We start from the raw sequence: 20,347 nt of genomic DNA, 5'->3' as shown, positions 1-20,347 counted from the left end.
ATTTAGGTTTTCCGTGATTTCCCTAAACCGCTTCTGGCAAATGCCGGAATGGTTCCCTTGAAAGGGCATGGCCGACTTCCTTTCCCATCCTTGCCTAATTTGATGGGACCGATGACTTCACTGGTTGGTCCTCTCCCCCAAATCAACCAATTTCCTCTCCCATCCATCTTTATGTGAGCTTCTGCTTCATCTTTAATGACCTCATAGTCAGTGGGACATTAAATTCTAATCTTATCTCTTTCCATCTCTAATCACCTCAACTTCACCTTTTTTTTTAAACTGTGCCAAAATGGTTTGAGAACATGTGAAGGTGCTTGTGTGGCCCACAAGGTCAACAAACCTCAGTCCTACTGAGCACATACTGGATGCCATCGCACCTTTGACCAACTCGGACAAATCTGCATCAGCTGTGGGACACGTTTGAGCAGTTGTGGATCAGGATGTTTTCGCAGTGGTTTTGGTGTATAGTGGAGTCCACACCATGATGGATCATCACCATCATCAAGGCCAGAGTGGGTGTTGCTTGTTACTATATACAAGGCTCTAATTTAATTGATGATTAGTGTAGATAGCATTCTGATGCCGAATAGCTGCAAGATGGCACAGTAGTTACGGTACTATTTCCTTACACAACTTGAGGTGATTCTGAGGAAGATTTTTTTGAAAGAACTGTTGCAAATTTACTGTTGAGTGCTTGTCTAATGCAAGCTCATGCTCCAACTCTAATGAGATCAGTGTTGACAAGATGTTAATCACTAATCATCTGCCACCTCCTCCACCATCCCCCCCCCCCCCCCCCCCCCTCATTTTGTAAGAGATTTCTGTATCTGCCATCATTTTCTGCGTAAATCACCTTCTGAAAGTCACAGTATCTTGTGATCTACTCCATAATTCTCCTTTCGAAACAATTACTTCTCTAGTATACCTGGGAACATGCTCTCCTGAGACACCATAGGGAGGTTTGTAACTTCTTTATCTTTCTTTGTTTCCTTTTCCTTTGTTTATCACATTATGTAGTCCCATCATACACTGATCTGACAAAAGACATGGGATAGCAATATGCATGTATGCAGATGGCAGCAGTATTGCGAACAAAGGGTGTGAAAGGGTAGTGCAGTGGCGGCTCTGTCATTTGTATTTGGCTGAATCATGTGAACAGGCTACTGATGTGGTTATGACCGCATGACTTTGAATGTGGAATGGTTGTTGGAGCTAGATGCATGGGACATTTTATTTTGGAACTTGTTAGGGAAGTCAATATTCTGAGATCCACAGTGTCACAAGTGTGCTGAGAATACCAGATTTCAGGCGTTACCTCTCACTGTGAACAACGCAATGGCCAATGGCCTTCACTTAACGACAGAGAGCAATGGCTTTTGCATGGAGTTGTCAGTGCTAACAGACAAGCAACACTGTGTGATATAAATGCAGAAATCAATGTGGGATGTATGATGAACATATCCCTTAGGACAGTGCTGTGTAATTAGTAATTAGTGGGCTATGGCAGCTACCAATTACTGATGCAAGTCCCTTTGCTAACAGCACAACATCAACTGCAATGCGTCTCCTGGGATTGTGACCATATTAGTGGGACACTGGCAACTGGAAAACTGTGGCCTGGTTCGGTGAATTCAATTTCATTTGGTAAGAGCTGATAGTAGGCTTCAAGCATGACACAGATACCATAAAGCCGTGGATCCAAGTTGACAAAGAGGCACTGTGCAAGCTGGTGGTTGCCTCATATAGTGTGAGCTTTGTTAAATGGAATGGAACCAATAATCAACTAAAAATGGTTACATTTGGCTACTTGGAGACCATTTGCAGCCATTCATGGATGTCGTGGCTCTCAGACAATGATGGAATTTTTACGATGACAATGTGCCATGTTACCAGGACACAATTGTTCACTATTGGTTTGAGAGTCCATGCCATGTCAAGTTATTGCACTATGCCTGGCAAAAGGAGGTGCAATATGATATTAGGTGATATTTCATGACTTCTGTCACCTCAGTGTATTAGTAGCAGCCCTATAGAAAGTTTCAGATCTTTAAACTATGAAAGCAAAGAAGGAATACTTGTTAATGGATCATATCTGAACCACTTTAATTCTGACAGTGATAGTGTACTGTCTGCATCTGGTACAGACAGAAAACAAAAGCAAGAGCTTAATGGAGGAAGTTTGAAAATCACCTTGAAAGTTAGTTATAATAAGACTAAAATTATGTATACCTGACCTATCGTGGAGGTGGGGGGGGGGGGGGGGGGGGGTTGGCCAAGTGCTAGTAGGACTTACACATAGAGGGTTCCCTACAGACTTAATCATTTGTATAGACAGTTCAACCAGCCTTGAGAATCGAGAATCTCAATGATTTTGCCTGTTATTAACTTCGATACTAATAAGATATCGGTACCAGGAATTTCAAGACTTTTGTGAATGTATTAATTTTAAGTTTGTGATATAATTACAAATTTTCAATTTCATGATTTTTCCATTTACTTCTACTGTGAAACATTGCTTCTTGCCAAATTTCATGACTAAATAAGTTGTAATGAGTGAGTTTGCAGCTACCAAAATATGTGAAATGAATGGCCATATTTTTTGATTGCAATTACTTTTACACCGGCAACACGTTCACCCATTCCTATCCATTAACCAAATGGACAAAAATACACAGTCAGATAATAAATGACAATTCTTTTTCTGTTTGAGATAATTACAAATCAACAACTTTCACATATTTGCTGCACTTGTCGTGCGAATCCTTGCTTCTTGGGCAAATTTTATGATTCTAGGCCAAAATGAAGTACCCTTTAGGTTTTGATGAGCAAGTTTGCAAAAGTCAAAATATGTGACATAAATGGCAGTACCTTTTGATTACGTCAACTTAAAAGCTTACATTTATTGCACTGCCAAGAGACCTTAGATCTTAGTTATGTGACATAAATTTCAACTTGATACGTCCCTTAATGACCTGACAGACAAAACAGCTACATTATGAATGACAAAAAGTGTTTTTTTTTCCCCATGTAATTTAATTACAAATTATAAATGTTGAGATTTTTACCTTTGGTTCTACTGTGAAACTTAGTTTCTTGCCAAATCTCATGATTCTATGTCAACGGGAAGTACCTTATAGGTTTTGATGAATGAATCTGGGAGTATCAAAATACCTGCATCTATACTCTGCAAACCACCATGAGAGGCACAGCAAGAGGGTACATCCCATGGTGCCAATTATTAGGGTTTCTTCCCGTTCCATTCACGAATGGAGAGTGAGAATAATGCTTGTTTGAATGCCCTAATGTGTGCTGTAATTATTGTAATCTTATCCTCACGATGCCAATGTGAGCAATATTGTGAACAATAAGTTGTAGTATATACCTAGAATCATCATTTAAAGACAATTTTTGAAACTTTGTTAACAGACTTTCTCGGTTTAGTTTACCTCTGTCTTCAAAAGACTTCCAGTTCAGTGCCTTCAGTATCTTTGTGACACTCTCCCCCAGATCAAACAAACCTATGAGCATTTGTGCTGCCCATCTGTGTATAGTGCAACATCCACTGTTAGTCCTCTTTGGTACGAGTCCCACACACTTGATAAATTTTCTGGAACTGGTTGCACAAGGGATTTGTAAGCAATCTCCTTCGTAGACTGATTACACTTCCCCAGTATTCCAGCAATAAACTTAAGTCTATCTCCTGTTTTACCCACGACTGAGTCTATGAATCATTCCATTTCACATCCATACAAAGTGTGACACACAGATATTTTTATGGGTTGACCAATTCCAGCAGTGACTCATTGATGTTAAAAGATATTACATTTTCTGGTTTTGTGGAGTGCACAGTTTGACATAGCCAAACATTTAAAGCAAGTTCCCAATGTGCACCACTTTGAAATTTTATCAAGATCTGACTAAATATTTATGCAGCTTCTCCCAGATAGAGCTTGATTATAGATAACTGCATCACCTGTAAAAAGTCTTAAGTTACTATTAATATCATCTTCCATGCCATTAATATACAACGTGAACAGCAAGGCTCCTAACACATTACCCTGGGGCTCACCTGAAGTTACTTCTACATCTGACGATGACCCTCCACCCAAGATAACATGCTGCATCCTCCCTACCAAAAAGTCCTCAATTCAGTCACAAATTTCACTTGATAAGCAATATGATCTTACTTTTGACAATAAGCATATGTTTGGTTCTGAATCAACTGCTTTTCGGAAATCGAGAAATACTTCTTCTACCTGATTGCCATGATCCAAATGGTTTCAGTATGTCATGTGAATGATGGGAGTTTGGTTTCCCATGATGGATGTTTTGATAATACATTCTGGTTGGTATTGAGAAGGACTTTCTGTTCAAGATTCTACAGCAAATCGATGTAAAGGATATTGGATGGTTGTTTTGTGGATCATTTCTGCTACCCTTCTTGTAAATGAGTGTGACCTGTGCTTTTTTCCAAGAACTGGGGATCTATGATATAGTTAGCAGAGGGGCTAACTCAGCTGCAAATTCAGTATATAATTTGATAGGGATTCCATCAGCCCCTGGAGCTTTGTTCAGTGGATCTTTTTCTCAATATCACTGATACTAGTGCTTAGTTTATTCACCTTTTCAGTGGCATAAGAATTAAATTGGGGCAATTCTGCTGAGTTTTACTTTGTATAGGAACATTTGAAAATGGAGTTAAGCATTTCAGCATTTGCTTTGCTACCCTCAATTTTGGTTTCTGTGTCATTCAGTAAGGACTGGACCTAAGTTTGGTGTCACTAACAGCCTTTACACATGACCAGAATTCTTTGAGATTTGTCAAATATCATTTGGCAATATTCCGCTACAGGCCTATTTGTTGCCACAAGACCCAATATATTTTCGTCATGATGGGGCTACTAACAATCTGTTCTAGGAAGTTTCCAGAGATGGCATGTAGAAATGTTTCACAGGATGTCTTATCACACCTGTCATTAACAAAACTGATTTTGCCAGTTGGTTGATGATTGTTGGCTTCACCAATGATAAGATTATGACAAGGGAACCTATGTACAAATGAACAGAGGTTTTCTCTAAAGTTGTTGGTTACATCCTTTATTGGGTGAAAGAAGGATCCAGTTATCATTTTATGCCCACCAACCCTGGTACTAAGTCTTGCCCAAATAGCCTCACATTGAACTTCAATTTCCCATTTGCGTATCCTTTAGGTAAAGTTATGTATTTTTCTGAAAAATCTCACTGCTATCAATTTCAGGTTTCAACCAGCTCTCTGTAGCTGGTATTACGTGGACTTCACTACTTTTTGTGAGCATTTCAAACTCTAGCACTTTGTTGCAAATGCTTCAGCAGTTTAGCATTAAGATTTTAATACTCTCACCTATGGGCGACATTTCTTTCAAACTTACCCTGGTACTTCTGGGTTTCCTGTAGCTGTTGTTACCTGAATTGGATGGAGAGTTTCCTAATCTAAAAACCCATATATGCACTTCACACAGAGTCAACTGCCTGAGTAGCAGCATCTGATGTTCAGTGTACACATAACCCATTTATCATGAGCCTACAGTTCTCAGCCCTACGGCGCAAGTCGAGGAAGTTGTTGCCCAGCTTGTCACAGAAACTTCGAAGCCTCTGGTTCAGTCCTTCCACTCGAACTAAAGGGCCACGATTAGTTCTGGGGACAATGCTGTAAATTGTGAGCTTCGTTCAGACTCCATATTCAACATGGTTTATAATCCGCAGTTAATTTCACCCTGTTCTCTCAGTGCCTGCTGGAATAGCCTCTTCAATATGTTGAATGAGGCTCCTTGGCATACACACTGCACGCTCCTGTTGCCATTTCCTGTCCCTTCTTGCCATTTCCATGAGGGGTACCATCATTCACTCTTAAATTTGAACTGCCAGTGAGCAATACACCCCTACCGTTTTGTGTTTGCCTCCTCTCAACACTGAACTAAACCGGTTTCCCCAAATCAAGTGAAGTGAGTTGCATTGGCTCAGTTTCTGGGAAAGACAGCACCCCAAACTTGGTGGTTAGTGGGATTGGTACGACACCCTGGGTCTGATGCTGGTATCACAGGTACATGACTCTTGGGAGGTCTTCCAGCACACCAGTTTGCAGCAGCTGCCAATTGTTTGACAGCAGTCAGGTTTATTTCCAGCTGCATATTAACTTCAACCAACTCATCCCACATTAAGAGAACAGCATTCACAATGGAGCTTCCTTTTTCCTGGTGTAATGTATTACAACTTGAAATTGAACCAAGTGATAATCATTTAATCTACTGAACTAAAAAGTTACTAATTCCCTATAGGAATTGAAGCAAACACACAAAACAAGATTTATATTAAGATAACACAAAAACCTATGTTAAAAATTACTAGTTTTCTATTGAGGTTGATTACAGTTGTTAGGGAACACGAAAACAGAGTTCATTTATGATAAATGTAGGTAGTATATAGGGCTACTCCTCTTTAAGGAAAACTAGGTATAACAGAAAATTTTAGAATATTTGCTACAGTAACTAAATCATGTGAGATAAATGGCAACACTATGGGATTGTGTTGACTTGGAAGCTTCAAGCTTTTACCCTGCTAAGGGATCATAGGCCTTAGTATGTGACATAAATTTCAGCTTGATACCTCTGTCAGTTTCTGAGAAAAAGGGTTTTTAATGGTTAGACAGACAGGTGTACAAAAAAACAGTGTGATCCTATAAGGGTTCCATTTTTACCAGTTGAGGTACGGAATCCTAAGAAGGGCAAATTGACAAGAAAGTCATAGAACCAAGTAATCACTTGTTGTATTTATGATAGTTGTAGATAACAACTGGATAGACATTTGAGGAACTAAACATGAGTAAAAATGAACTGGCTGTTTTAAAAAATTAAGCTTCTGCTGTGCGTGAAAAGAAAAGTAAACAGATTGTATAACCAGTTTCGTCTTCCGACCGTGAAACATGGGTGTTTAACCTAAAATCCATGCAAAAACTGAGGGTTGCTCAATGAGGATGAACGTTACTTGATGCAAATTAAGAGGAGGGATGTGCGGGGGGGGGGGGGGGGGGGGGTGGTATCAAGGTACTTAATGGATTGTAAAATGCAATTACGATTGATGGAAGGGTAATGGAGGACGGCAGAGCATGAAGCCAAGTGAGTGGATGGTAGATAGACAAAGGAATTCTTTGCTGCATTCTATGAGATATAAAAGAACGAGATAGTGACTAATGAAAGGTGGGTATATGACATTAAAAGTATGCTAGAATGACGTTGTTGCATATAGCTGAAGTCCCGTAATGTATTTAAAAGTCTAGGAGGCCTTCATCTAGCATTGGATGTCAGATACTCGTGTCATGTATCACAATTCAGTATCCCCCTTACAGACTGCTGGGATGCATAGAAGGTGATGAGTACAATAACGATATTTTTGGGAGTGGGAACCCATGTCTGTGGACAAGCAATTTGCATACTAAAAGAACAAATGTGTGCAACACAACAAAAATGTATTCTACATGTCTAATGGGTGAAAGTGTAACAGTGATGTAACATGACTCTGATAAGAAACTGTATTCCCAGGTAAGACAGTGAATGTACTTGCTTATTTCTTTACTTAATAACAGAGTTTATCTGCTGATCATAGACTCAAATTTCTGTGGGTCATCACATTTCTCAGGTGTTTAAACATTATTCATTTATCAAATTAATCTGGCTTCTTGTGCCATTGTGTTGTTTTGTATACTTTATATTATAATGTTTAATAAATTCATTACATTTTAAGCTGGAATTAATGGTTACTGCAAGATTTATGGCGAAATGACTGTAGATGGACATTAGCAACACTGTGACTTACAGCATCTCACCCTCTCTAACAGCTTTGTTTCTCCAAATGTTTTGTCAGATATCTTTAGAAGTTTTCTAGCAAACTGAAAGAAATCATTAAGATCTCTCTAGCAGCTGTTGGCCATCATGCTTACAGTTCTGTGACAAAAGGTGTTACTCTGACATTGTCTATCTGTAAGGAAGAAGGTCCTCTTGACAATTTTCAAACAGAAAAGTGCTTGATGTTGTTGTTGTTGTTGTTGTGGTCTTCAGTCCAGAGACTGGTTTGATGCAGCTCTCCATGCTACTCTATCCTGTGCAAGGTTCTTCATCTCCCAGTACCTACTGCAACCTACATCCTTCTGAATCTGTTTAGTGTATTCATCTTTTGGTCTCCCCCTGCGATTTTTACCCTCCACGCTGCACTCCAATACTAAATTGGTGATCCCTTGATGCCTCAGAATATGCCCTACAAACCTATCCCTTCTTCTCGTCAAGTTGAGCCATAAATTTCTCTTCTCTCCAGTTCTGTTCAATACCTCCTCATTAGTTATGTGATCTACCCATCTAATCTTCAGCATTCTTCTGTAGCACCACATTTCGAAAGCTTCTATTCTCTTCTTGTCCAAACTATTTATCATCCATATTTCACTTCCATACATGGCTACACTCCATACAAATACTTTCAGAAACAACTTCCTGACACTTAAATCTATACTTGTTGTTAGCAAATTTCTCTTCTTCATAAATGCTTTCCTTGCCATGGTCAGTCTACATTTTATATCCTCTCAACTTTGACCAACAGTTATTCTGCTCCTCAAATAGCAAAACTCATTTACTACTTTAAGCATCTCATTTTCTAATGTAATTCCCGCAGCATCACCCAAATTAATCTGACTATATTCCATTATCCTCGTTTTGCTTTTGTTGATGTTCATCTTATATCCTCCTTTCAAGATACTGTCCATTCCATTCAGCTGCTCTTCCAGGTCCTTTGCTCTCCCTAAAGAATTACAATGTCATCGGCGAACCTCAAAGTTTTTATTTCTTCTCCATGGATTTTAATTCCAACTCTGAATTTTTCTTTTGTTTCCTTTACTGCTTGCTCAATATACAGATATAATAACGTCGGGCATAGGCTACAACCCTGTCCCACTCCCTTCCCAACCACTGGTTCCCTTTCATGCTCCTCTTCTCTTATAACTGCCATCTAGTTTCAGTACAATTGTAAATAGCCTTTCGCTCCCTGTATTTTACCCCTGCCACCTTCAGAATTTGAAATAGAATATTCCAGTCAACATTGTCAAAAGCTTTCTCTAAGTCTAGAAACGTAGGTTTGCCTTTCCTTAATTTATTTTCTAAGATAAGTCATAGGGTCAGTATTGCCTCACGTGTTCCAACATTTTTTACGGAATCCAAACTGATCTTCCCCGAGGTCGGCTTCTACCAGTTTTTCCATTCATCTGTAAAGAATTCATGTTGGTATTTTGCAGCCGTGACTTATTAAATTGATAATTGTAATTTTCACATCTGTCAACATCTGCTTTCTTTGGGATTGGAATTATTATATTCTTCTTGAAATCTTAGGGTATTTCGCCTGTGTCGTACATATTTCTCACCAGATGGTAGAGTTTTGTTAGGTCTGCCTCTCCCAAGGCTGTCAGTAGTTCTAATGGAATGTTGTCTACTCCTGGGGCCTTGTTTTGACTTAGGTCTTTCAGTGCTCTGTCAAACTCTTTATGCAGTATTATATCTCCTATTTGATCTTCATCTACATTCTCTTCCATTTCTATAATATTGTCCTCCTGTACATCACCCTTGTATAGACGCTCTATATACTCCTTCCACCTTTGTGCTTTCCCTTCTTTGCTTAGAACTGGGTTTCCATCTGAGTTCTTGATATTCATGCAAGTGGTTCTCTTTTCTCCAAAGGTCTCTTTAATTTTCCTGTAGGCAGTATCTATCGTAACCCTAGTGGTATGTACACCCTTACATTTGTCCTCTAGCCATACATGCTTAGCCATTTTGAACTTCCTGCCAATCTCATTTTTGAGGCGTTTGTATTCCTTTTTGCCTGCATCATTTACTGCATTTTTATATTTTCTCCTTTCATCAATTAAATTCAGTATCTCTTCTGTTACGCAAGGATTTCTGCTAGCCCTCGTCTTTTTACCTACTTGATCCTCTGCTGCCTTGACCACTTCATCTCTCAAAGCTACCCATTCTTCTTCTACTGTATTTCTTTCCCTCATTCTTTTCAATCGTTCCCTAATGCTCTCCCTGAAGCTCTCTACAACCTGTGGTTCTTTCAGTTTATCCAGGTCCCATCTCTTTAAATTCCCACCTTTTTGCAGTTTCTTCAATTTTGATCTGCAGTTCATCTGCTTGATATTAACAAAAATATAAATTTCATTATGTTTATGTACAACTTTTCTCTAATCAGTCTTGAGTAATAGCCCATTGTCACAGCCATATCACTCACTCGGGTTTAAATGTTACTTGTGGACTAAATAATCCTATCTTATAAACCTTAATTCCTTACAGTATTGCCTGCAAATCAGCAAATACACCCATAAATAGTTCACTGTTGTTTCACTATAAGGATTTGCACAAATTAATTTTGTAATCTGTATCACTAAAGAAATGTGTGTGTTGGGGGGATATGTCTTTCACTGAGTGTCATATGCAGTGTTTTAATGTATAATCTGCTCTATATTTTCAGCATTTTGTTTGTGCCAAGTGTGAAAAACCTTTTCTGGGCCATAGACATTATGAGAAAAAGGGTTTAGCCTATTGTGAAACTCATTACCATCAGTTATTTGGAAATTTGTGCTTTGTCTGTAACCAAGTGATTTCGGGAGATGGTAAGTGGCATTTGATATTGGTAATTTAATGGAAAACTACATTCATCAGATATTTAATCATATTTTGCTGTTACAGTTTTCACTGCTATGAACAAAGCTTGGTGTGTTCACCACTTTGCATGTTCCATCTGTGATCAAAAGATGAATCAGCGTACCAAGTTTTACGAATTTGACTTGAAGCCTGTGTGTAAGAAATGTTATGAGAAATTTCCATCTGAATTGAAACGCCGATTACGTAAGGCTCATGAACAGACACCCAAGAAAACCTCTGCATAAGATGAAAGGTAATAACTATATCATTGACAGTTATTGTACTCACCATTTTATTTTATATGCTATTTAGGTACTTGAATTATATGTGTCATCTTGTATTAGGCTCTGCAGAAATGTCGCTCTACCATTACAAGGAAAAAATATTCCCTTTATTACAAAATACAGACCTAGAACAGAATTCAATAAACAAGGTGCAGGGTGTTTTCATGTATTAGACAAGCACTGTCTCCAACACTCAAGTGGGAACCAGTTCCCCTGCAAGCAGGCTCTGACACTCCAGCTCAGTATTCAGACAGTGTGGTGGATGGTGTATCAATTATAGGATTTAGAATCAGCCCCAGAAGGAAGTCAAAGAAAATTGTTGCACCATTAAGCTATTTAGACTTGTATCAGTAGCATCTGCTCACAGAACTCTCTACGAATGAAACCTTACAAAGTAATATAGTACATCGTCTGACCAATTCATGTACTATTGCTCAATGTCAGTACTGCAACATCTCTGTTGTAGTGTGTGTGTAATGGAGAACTTGATCTTGAAATGTTGATCGTTTTTATGATGAGGTATAAATAAATCTATGTATGGGAACTCTCAGAAGAGTTGACACTGTAGCTCTGAGAAACCTCAACAGTTTCATCGACAGCCTCTGCACAATATGAAAATCAGAGTATGGTGTGGAATTAGTGTGATGCAAATTATTAGACCAATCTTTTTCGAGCAAACCACATCTTCTGAAAGGTACATGAACAATAAACTGGAACCTTGTTTCAAAGACCTAACAGCTGTTGGAAAAAAAAGCTATGGTTATTTCACACAGAACGTTATAAGAGCAAACAGTTCCAGTGTTTATATGACAGTACAACTAACAGTTTTTCTTGATAAAAACTGTTGTTATGTCAGAGAGAATATTAACAACATTCTTCGGCAGAAGAGAAGTACCAACATAAATAACATAAGCTTTCTGAGATTTAGGACATTTAGAAAGCTTTTATCGTTACAACATATTTACTATCTCCTGTAGAATTTGCATGCAGCTATCTTTAAAATTAGATTATTATGCACAGTGAGCACCAGTGATTCATTTAACGTGGTTTGGTATTTGTAGTTTACTCCTTTGATGCTGTATGGGAAATATTTTGCAGCATCTTAGTTAAGGCAATATTCTTAGAGCAGAGTCTTGCTATTAAGTTCACAGTTGATAAGGAGTGAATTTTTTCTATGACATCACAGTACATCACCTTCTAGATGAGATTTCTTGTTGACAAAATACAGTTGTTTAGAAACACAATTGCAGCCTTTAAGTGAACATGAGATTTTGTGATTTGTGTGGACTAATGCTGAAAGAGTTATTCATTTTCTGTTCCGATATTGTCTCTTTGAATGACTTGTTCAAGACCTCTATTTTGTCATCCTTTCATTTTATCTTTAATGTTCGGAGTGAAGTAACAGAGGTGAAATTCAGTGAATGGATGGGGATATGGTTGTGAATGTGTTGCACATTTGGATTTAAAGTTGCTCAGCAGTGATCGCCATATGAACAGAAGCATTTTTTGGAAGAGCACCCGTGACTTCTGTTGCCACAAATTGGGTTCCTTCAGTGTAGACTTGTGTCTAAATGTTTTGTTGTTGTCCAGTAATAATCAGAATTAACCATTTAATCTTGTGGAAAGGTCAACAAAGCCTTGATGTTTGAGTTGAACATTCATAATATCCTATTACAGTGTTATCTCGATGCTTTGTGTTATGGGAAAGTAGTCTGATGATAACCAGAAGATAATCAGAGGGCAATATGAGGCAAAGCTCTGAGTTCGATGGCTTAAAAAAACACGTGGACAAATCACAATTACAGACAGTGAGGTGATGTGAATTTGATGGCCGCCTGGTGGTGCCTGGTGAGCCCTCTCTAGCAGTGGCACATGGTTGCTAGTTTAAATGTTTCATCTTTGGAGATGAGTATGGTGCTTGACATGCTGAGTACAGTCAGCAAACAGGCTGTCAATACTACACCCCTTATCCCCTCAAAAAATAGTGCACTATCGTTGCATAGTGTGAATGCAGGCGACGAGAAGATGTGGTGGAGCTAAGGCCTCCATCTAACAGCAGGGTGATTGCAGAATTGGTACTGCTGTTAATGCAGTCACCTTACTGATGCAGGCTCGGTGTGTGTGAGTGACTTCACTGTGAATGGCACTGGATACTACGGCAACGGTAGCATAGGCAGGCAGGGCTCGACCTCCATGGCAAGGTCATATGATGACCCATGTGCATGAATGTCAGGCACCAGCAAGGACTGCTCGTGACTGCCGTCTGGATGCAGGCAGCATTTCTAAAACTTGAAAGTCTGTGGTAGGATAATAATAATCACAGAAATGTACTTATTTTAGTGTTTTTGATGGATGCCTCAAGTGACACAAGTGGTATAAAGAGTCAACCTGTCATCTGAGTGATGATGGTGGATTCCCAGTTAGAGGCTTGCTGGAGACATGGTAGAAAACTTTATCCTTCATGCAGAACTTTGCTGTGAAGTTGGCTAGTGAAGCTGTATTGAGTGTGACATAGATGCAGCAGAGTGCAGTGCCGACAACAACATAATAAGTTCGTCTGCGAAATGTCATGGAAAGACAAACTGTGATCGGTATTGAAAACAACACCAAAGCATTTTCCCTTAGATCTGACACTGGACTCTGGGACCTTGAAAGGGTGAATGAAATGTTCACCTTCACTATTCGATTGAGGAGAGAACAGTGCCATATTTGGATATGATTCCCATTTCATTGGCAAAGAAATTCCAATGAAGAAAATTGTGGACCATTGTGAATCAATAATCATTTAATTGTTAACAGGTGTTAATAGTTGCATTAAAGTTGTTAGAAAGTCTAATTTTTCCATTCAGTTTTCTTATGATAATTGTACGAGATGCCCAATGACTGGAAGAAATAGGCTTCAGTACAAGAATTTGTCCTAATCTGTAGAGTTCAGAAGCATCTTTTTCACGAATGGCATTGTGAGCATTGTCTTGGAGCACAATTTACACATGAAAATTCTTTGTGTGTTCCAGGATGCCAGCAACCACATGTTTATATTTTTCACACAACTGATGAATGCTGAGTTGGTAGACTTGCGTGTCAATAGCACTCTCATTGTTCTGAATATTTAATCCAAACAAATCAGATGCATTCCATGCCAAACATAATGGGACTTGAGTGCGACTGAACTACTGTGAATGGCACTAATACAGTCCTATTTTGATTATTTGCTTACAGGGTGCACATCCAAAGGAGATACTTTGCCTTTATAGCATTTTAGGTACAGGTTTGGGTTTTGGAGCTAGGGTGTCCCAATTGCTCGCAAGTAGTTCGAGTAATCAGTGTAATTGAAGCACTAGTATCTAACTGAAATGGTACTCAACGATTGCATATCTGTAAAGATACAAATAGTTTGTGGTTTGTTCTGTGAATATGACTGAGAGTTTTGATTTTAAGAACACTGCTTTTTATCTGTACAGAGAGAGAGAGAGAGCGAGAGCGAAGGAGCCTTCTGCTGTTTGTCCATGTGAAGAAAGCCAGTTTTATTTATCCAAGTTTTACGCCATGTGTGTTGCTTTATGATTTTTGTGCTTGCATTTACGGTTCAGTATGCAGAGATGTTGAATCTTATTCCATAGATCCAAGTAGTTACAAATCACAAACTCGTCATCAGAGAAGTCTGTTGTGCCCATTGGTGTAATGAGGAGAATGAACATTAGAACACATCAAACACTATAGAAGGATTAAAATGTAAATGTATTTATTTACAATATATTTTACATAAATGATACATAACTTTGTATCCTTCAGTCTCCCCCCCCCCCCCCTCTCTCTCTCTCTCTCTCTCTCTCTCTCTCTCTCTCTCTCTCTCTCTCTCTCTCTCTCTCTTTCTCCCTCCCCCCTCCCTCCCTCCCTCCCCCTCCCCCATCTCCCTCCTCTCTCACCCCTCTCCCCCTCCTCCCTGCCCCCCTCCTCCCTGCCCCCCTCTTTCTCCCCCCCTCCCCCTTACACTAGTACTTAATTCACAATACTATTGAGCAGCTGTTGCAGTGACAGTGTCGAGCGAGGTTTGGCATGTCTCACTGTCTACATTTGTAAAATCCCACCACATTATCATCTGTATGGTCAGTGTAATTGGAGTGTAGTCTGATGATAATCTGAGAACAGTCTGAGTGTGGTAGCTTAAAAAGACTCGCAGACCAATCACAGTTGTGGGCAGTAAGACGACAAATTCTGCATCCTCCTGTGACATGTATAGCGCCACCTGGCGGCTTCTGTCAAGCTCCCTCTAGTGGAGGCCCAAGCACCACCTGATGGCTTGTGCAAATTCCCTCCATTGGCGGCCCACAGCAGCCATTTTAAATGATTCTTCTGTGGAAAATAGAGTGACATGCCGAGTGCAGTTATGAACAAACTGTTTATACTGCACAAGTGATTTTCTTTTGCTCATGTGTAAGATTTTCAGGAGAGATTTGTACAAAGTGTTGATGTCTCCAACTTCTGTATGTGAATAAGGGCCACTGTCTTTACGTTTATTCTTGTATCATCAACAGCATTTCTGATTGTGAGGCAACACGATCTTTTCAAGAATTTACACACTTGCTTTCTGTGGTTTCACAAGGAACTTCATAACTGCTATCTGCTCTCCAAAGTTTGTATTACTTCCCCTCATCACATATACAGACCATATGTGGAAAAGAACAGAACTGCACTTATCACAGTGTTGACTAGAAATTGCAAGCAATTGAGATTCTTTTGGGGAGTGGACAAAGAAACTACTTCATTCTAAAAATATTGCATTCAGTATAATCTGTTCTGCAAACACAATCATAAGACCCCTTACATTTTCAACCACCTTGCTAAAAAATTAAAAATGACCAGTGAGAAACTATATATTTTCTTGTCAGAGTAGAGAATTATCTCTGCAAACTCCTTCTGACATCTGAAGGGCTACCCAAGACTAATTTAACTTTTATGTTTATTATTGTGAGTAACTAAAATGCATGGGCTTTTTTAAAAATAATTGTAATATTGGCACTAGAATTGTTATGTAGTCCACCCATTCTGATTTTGGTTTTTCGTTTTATCCCATAGTAATCGTGTATAGTGACTGATTTCTAACAATAGTACAGTCTTCTGCATTCCTGGCCATATATTATTAATATTAAATTGACATATTATTACTGATGCAGTGTTATTAGTGTGGCTGTTATTCAGTGTACTTATTAATTATCCATCTATTGTAATGAATGTTACATTATTGTGGTTGGAGGTTCTGGAGATGTGTGGGTTCTCAATGAAGCAGTTTGTTTGTCTGAGGGATCAGGGCAAATGAAGGTATGGTAGGCACAAAATCATCCAGGTTTACATTATTTGGTAGTATGGAGAATGCAAATGTAAAAATACACCAGCATTTTTTTTAATACTACGGCGCTCTGGAAACACATGAACTATATAGAACTATGACGAACTTATAACAGCAATATAAAATTTGTTTCAGTGCTTGTACAAACATTTCAGAATGTCTGAAAACAGTTCAGAGAATTACTGGAAAAAATTGTGAAGATGATAAAGAGTGTCTAGAAATATGCACATTTTAAAAATGGTATTTTATTAAGACTCACAATTTTCTAATGAGAGTTGTAACTGAGTCGAGTGAATTTTATGCTGATATTAAATTTGTGTTAATTAATGTTAATTAGGAGATCATTAAGCAAAAGTTAACTGTATTGTACAGATAATGTACCCTCTATTCATCTGTTCCAGGATGCAAGACATCTACAAAATTCAGATTCCAGAATAAAAATATGCAACTCTTATTTCACCCCTACAACTACTGTGCCTTACTGAAGTGCCTGAAATTTTTGTGTTTTCCACACTCTGGCTGCAGTGTTCTGTATGAGCCTATATTGACAGTTGCGTGATTACATTATGAAATTATTATTGACCAACAACCTATATTGATGCATATTTATAATTTTATGTACATCTCCACTAAAATAACTGTAACTGTACAATCTTATGCATGCCATATTTATAACATTTACTATTTTGATAGTGCTTAATCCTAAAAAAATTCATTTATGTTGTTACAGTTGTAATATTAACCATTCTACCAGCGGGAGTTCTGTAATATGTGTTATACATGTTTGTTCAAATAACAGATTAAAATAGAAACTTCTTTTGTGGCAACACTGTTGGATGCCCCAATCAGGATCATTATCAAAACGTGTAAAGTAACAATAAAAACAATCAATTTTTGACAAAATAAGGCAGTTGGATAGATAAAACTATCTACTCATCAAGTGGCAAACACACACATAAAAAATTATAATTAGGCAAACGTTTGGAGCCAGTGGCTCCTTCCTCAGGGATAAGGGCTGAAGGGGAAGGAAGAGGCAGGAAGGAAAAAGACTGTAGAGTTTTAGGAAAAGGGGTAGATTCCAGGAAAGTCACCCACTTACCTACAGTATGAGAAGGGGCTCACCCAAATTCTACCCCTTTTCCTTCCTCTTCAACTCTTCTGCCTGAAGACGGAACCACTGGCTCTGAAAGCTGTCTAATTATAATCTGTTATGTGTGTGTTCTGCTGCCGCTTGATGAGTAGATTTTTTTTTTTATCTATTCAATTACCTTAAAATGTTTAAAGTGTAATAACTGGTTTAATAATTTGCCATTTTTCTCAGTTGGATGTAAACAGTACATGCACAATTTTGAACAAAACATTGCACAGCGTTACAATATTTAACAGTATAAATAAATAAGTAATCCCAACCCCAACACACACAACCAATAGGAACAGCAACATCAGCATGGAGGAGTATATTAGAAAAAGTGATACTGTAACTTGAATGCAACTGTGATCTTATGAGTTAGTATTTTTTTCAGGCGCAAAGGAATGCTTCCCATTCCTACTTTACATTACTTTCTTCAGTGCAAAAATTTCCCACTTTGTAATATTTTCAAAAAGTAATGTGTGCAGTGAAAATTATGTGTTCTGAAATTTTATTATCTTAATTTATGTTCACTTTTGGATTGAAGCCTAGTATACAGATTTCCTGTTAAATGATCATGCAGTAGCCTGCTATTTCTGCTTCCCATTTCTTTCTTTAATTGATATTGTCCTGTGTCTTCAACTGAAGAGGTTGTAAGATAAAAGTTTTTGCTCTCCATTATTGAGGAATACTAATTAGAAGATAAATATGCCATTACTTAAATTTCATTCTTTAATTTTGTCAGTGAAGCACAGTCCTCATTTATAGAAAATGCGATCAGTTTTTTATAACTTGGTGTGTCCATTCGTTGATCATTTGTTGTTGCTCCCCCCTCTGCCCCCCTGCCCTGCCCCTCCCCCTCCCTTTCTCCACGTGTGCGACACACACAGTGGGTTCTGTCATAGATAATTTTAACTGTGATGTTGAACTTATATTTTGATTGCCATTTGATGTCCAATGATATCTGAATATGAAGTAAATGTGTTTTAGGAGATTAATAGAACTGAATGAAATGTCACTAAGAGCTGAGAAAATATGAAAGGCATGGTAGATCGTTCATAGCCATACTAGTGTGTGCAGGTTCACTTCAGTACATTAGTTCTGAGATCATTATCACCTATCTTTAAATTAGTTAGTAGACCATCGTAATGTATTTTTATGAATATAAAATCAAATTAACTTATTGATGTATGCTTTTACAGAACAAAAATGATTTTTTAAATACACAAGATTGCATTCGTTCCAGGAGCATTGGTATCTTTTAAGTTGCCTGGTTTGAAACATTCCTATTTTGGATCAGTGCAATGTATTGAGACAATTATTTGTTAATCAAACTTCATTTAGGTGCTGTATTTGGACTTTGGATCACATATCTCTGACAGTTATAGTCGATGTATTAAAACTTGGTGTGTCATTTATTACAAGACAAACAATTGAAACTGCCATTATTGTTATATTATTAATTATTTTGTAGTACTTTCCATATATTAAAATGGATTTATTTTGTACTTTTTATAGATTGATTTATATATGGTTAAGCACATTGAAGATTTATATTTCTGTGTTAATTAATAATAGTCTGATTAAAATTATTTGTTAATTTACATCTGTCTAGTGCCACTACAGTTTTGTTACAATTTGCCCTTGATTGTGGCTTGGTCAAACAAGAATGATTGACAGTGCAGGCAGAAAGCACCATTTCTCACTGTGACCAGTAATATGTAAACAATATGTGGACAGATTTCTTTGCTCCACTAGTTAAATGACACTTGTTGCAATTGTGACACTTGGTGTGCACCTCTAACATGCAAGTGAGTTAAATGTTATGTTGTGTCACATTGACGGTGGTGGGCAGTTTGCACTTTGTGTTGAGAGCTCTGGTTGGAGGTACTAAGTTACAAAATGCGAAGTGTCAATTCACAAGTAATTTTAATAACTCAGTAACTTACATTTCTTTCATACATGACATTATTAAAAAAAATCATTAGTTGTAATTCGTTTTAGTAAGTGATTTTGCATTATTTTTGTGCATAGCAAATTATGTCGTCCAGTTAAAGTAACTCACAAAATAATTATGTAGGATGCGTTAAAGGATTATGCTTTTTACTTACATAATGTATTAGTGTGTCATTGAAGGGAAAGAAATTTTATTAAATTATCAACATTGATCATTACTACCTTGCTGATATTAAACCCCATTGAATTCAAGATATAAATTAACTACCCTTGTAAATGAAAAAAATCTTAAGTGATTACCATATTAATTTATTATTAACTTCTGAATAGTGTGTAAAATATAATATTGGTATACATGTAATGTGCTTTGTGCATTTGTGAACCTGTTATAGGATGAGAAAATGATGAATCTCACAGCAATGTGTCATGAAAGCTCAGGTGATGAAGGAAGGTGGGTTTGTTTGTTGCAGTGTGACAAAGTCTTCACATTCCAAACCTCCTCCTGTTGATATTATGTTTTAGGTCGGAAAAATTCTATTTACTTTTCATGTTTAGGGACATATGTGTTGCAGTAATATTACAATTCAACAAGTCTTTTAAAGTAATTTCCAGGAGTCTGGAAAGTGTTGAAAAAATATTTTATTTTGTGGAAGGCAAAATTGTTTGTTAAAACTTTGTCTTCAGTTAAAATATAGAAGTATGTTTATAATTCTCTAGTAACTTCACTACCAAACATTACTAAAAGGTATGAATCTCTGTGTTTCATGAGGATGTTTTGCATAACTTTTGTTATTTTAAACTTGGTGAGATTATATCTAGTTACATATTAACATGTATTAATCTCATCTCTGTTGAATTAAATCAGCTTTGTGTATGTACTCTTGTTAAATTCCAAATATATCTCAGAAAATGATAATAT

At 37.6% G+C, this 20,347-nt stretch overlaps 1 protein-coding gene across 3 annotated transcripts in view; it reads left to right on the top strand.

The window, feature by feature from the left end:
• Nucleotides 1-20,344, top strand: part of LOC126334643 (LIM and senescent cell antigen-like-containing domain protein 1) — a 66,108-nt gene extending 45,764 nt beyond the window's left edge. For all 3 annotated transcript variants that reach the window (XM_049997086.1, XM_049997088.1, XM_049997087.1), the window contains 3 exons: nucleotides 10,540-10,681; nucleotides 10,758-10,965; nucleotides 16,745-20,344. In XM_049997086.1, coding sequence (XP_049853043.1) covers nucleotides 10,540-10,681; nucleotides 10,758-10,957 — 342 coding nt within the window. In that variant the 3' untranslated portion in view covers nucleotides 10,958-10,965; nucleotides 16,745-20,344. The remainder of the gene's footprint in view (nucleotides 1-10,539; nucleotides 10,682-10,757; nucleotides 10,966-16,744) is intronic.
• The last annotated feature ends 3 nt before the right edge of the window (nucleotides 20,345-20,347 follow it).

This window comes from Schistocerca gregaria, chromosome 2, assembly GCF_023897955.1.
Source record: "Schistocerca gregaria isolate iqSchGreg1 chromosome 2, iqSchGreg1.2, whole genome shotgun sequence".
NCBI classification, from domain to species: domain Eukaryota; kingdom Metazoa; phylum Arthropoda; class Insecta; order Orthoptera; family Acrididae; genus Schistocerca; species Schistocerca gregaria.
The sequence above is the reverse complement of the archived record's forward strand: the minus strand, read 5'-3'. Positions and strand labels throughout refer to the sequence as shown.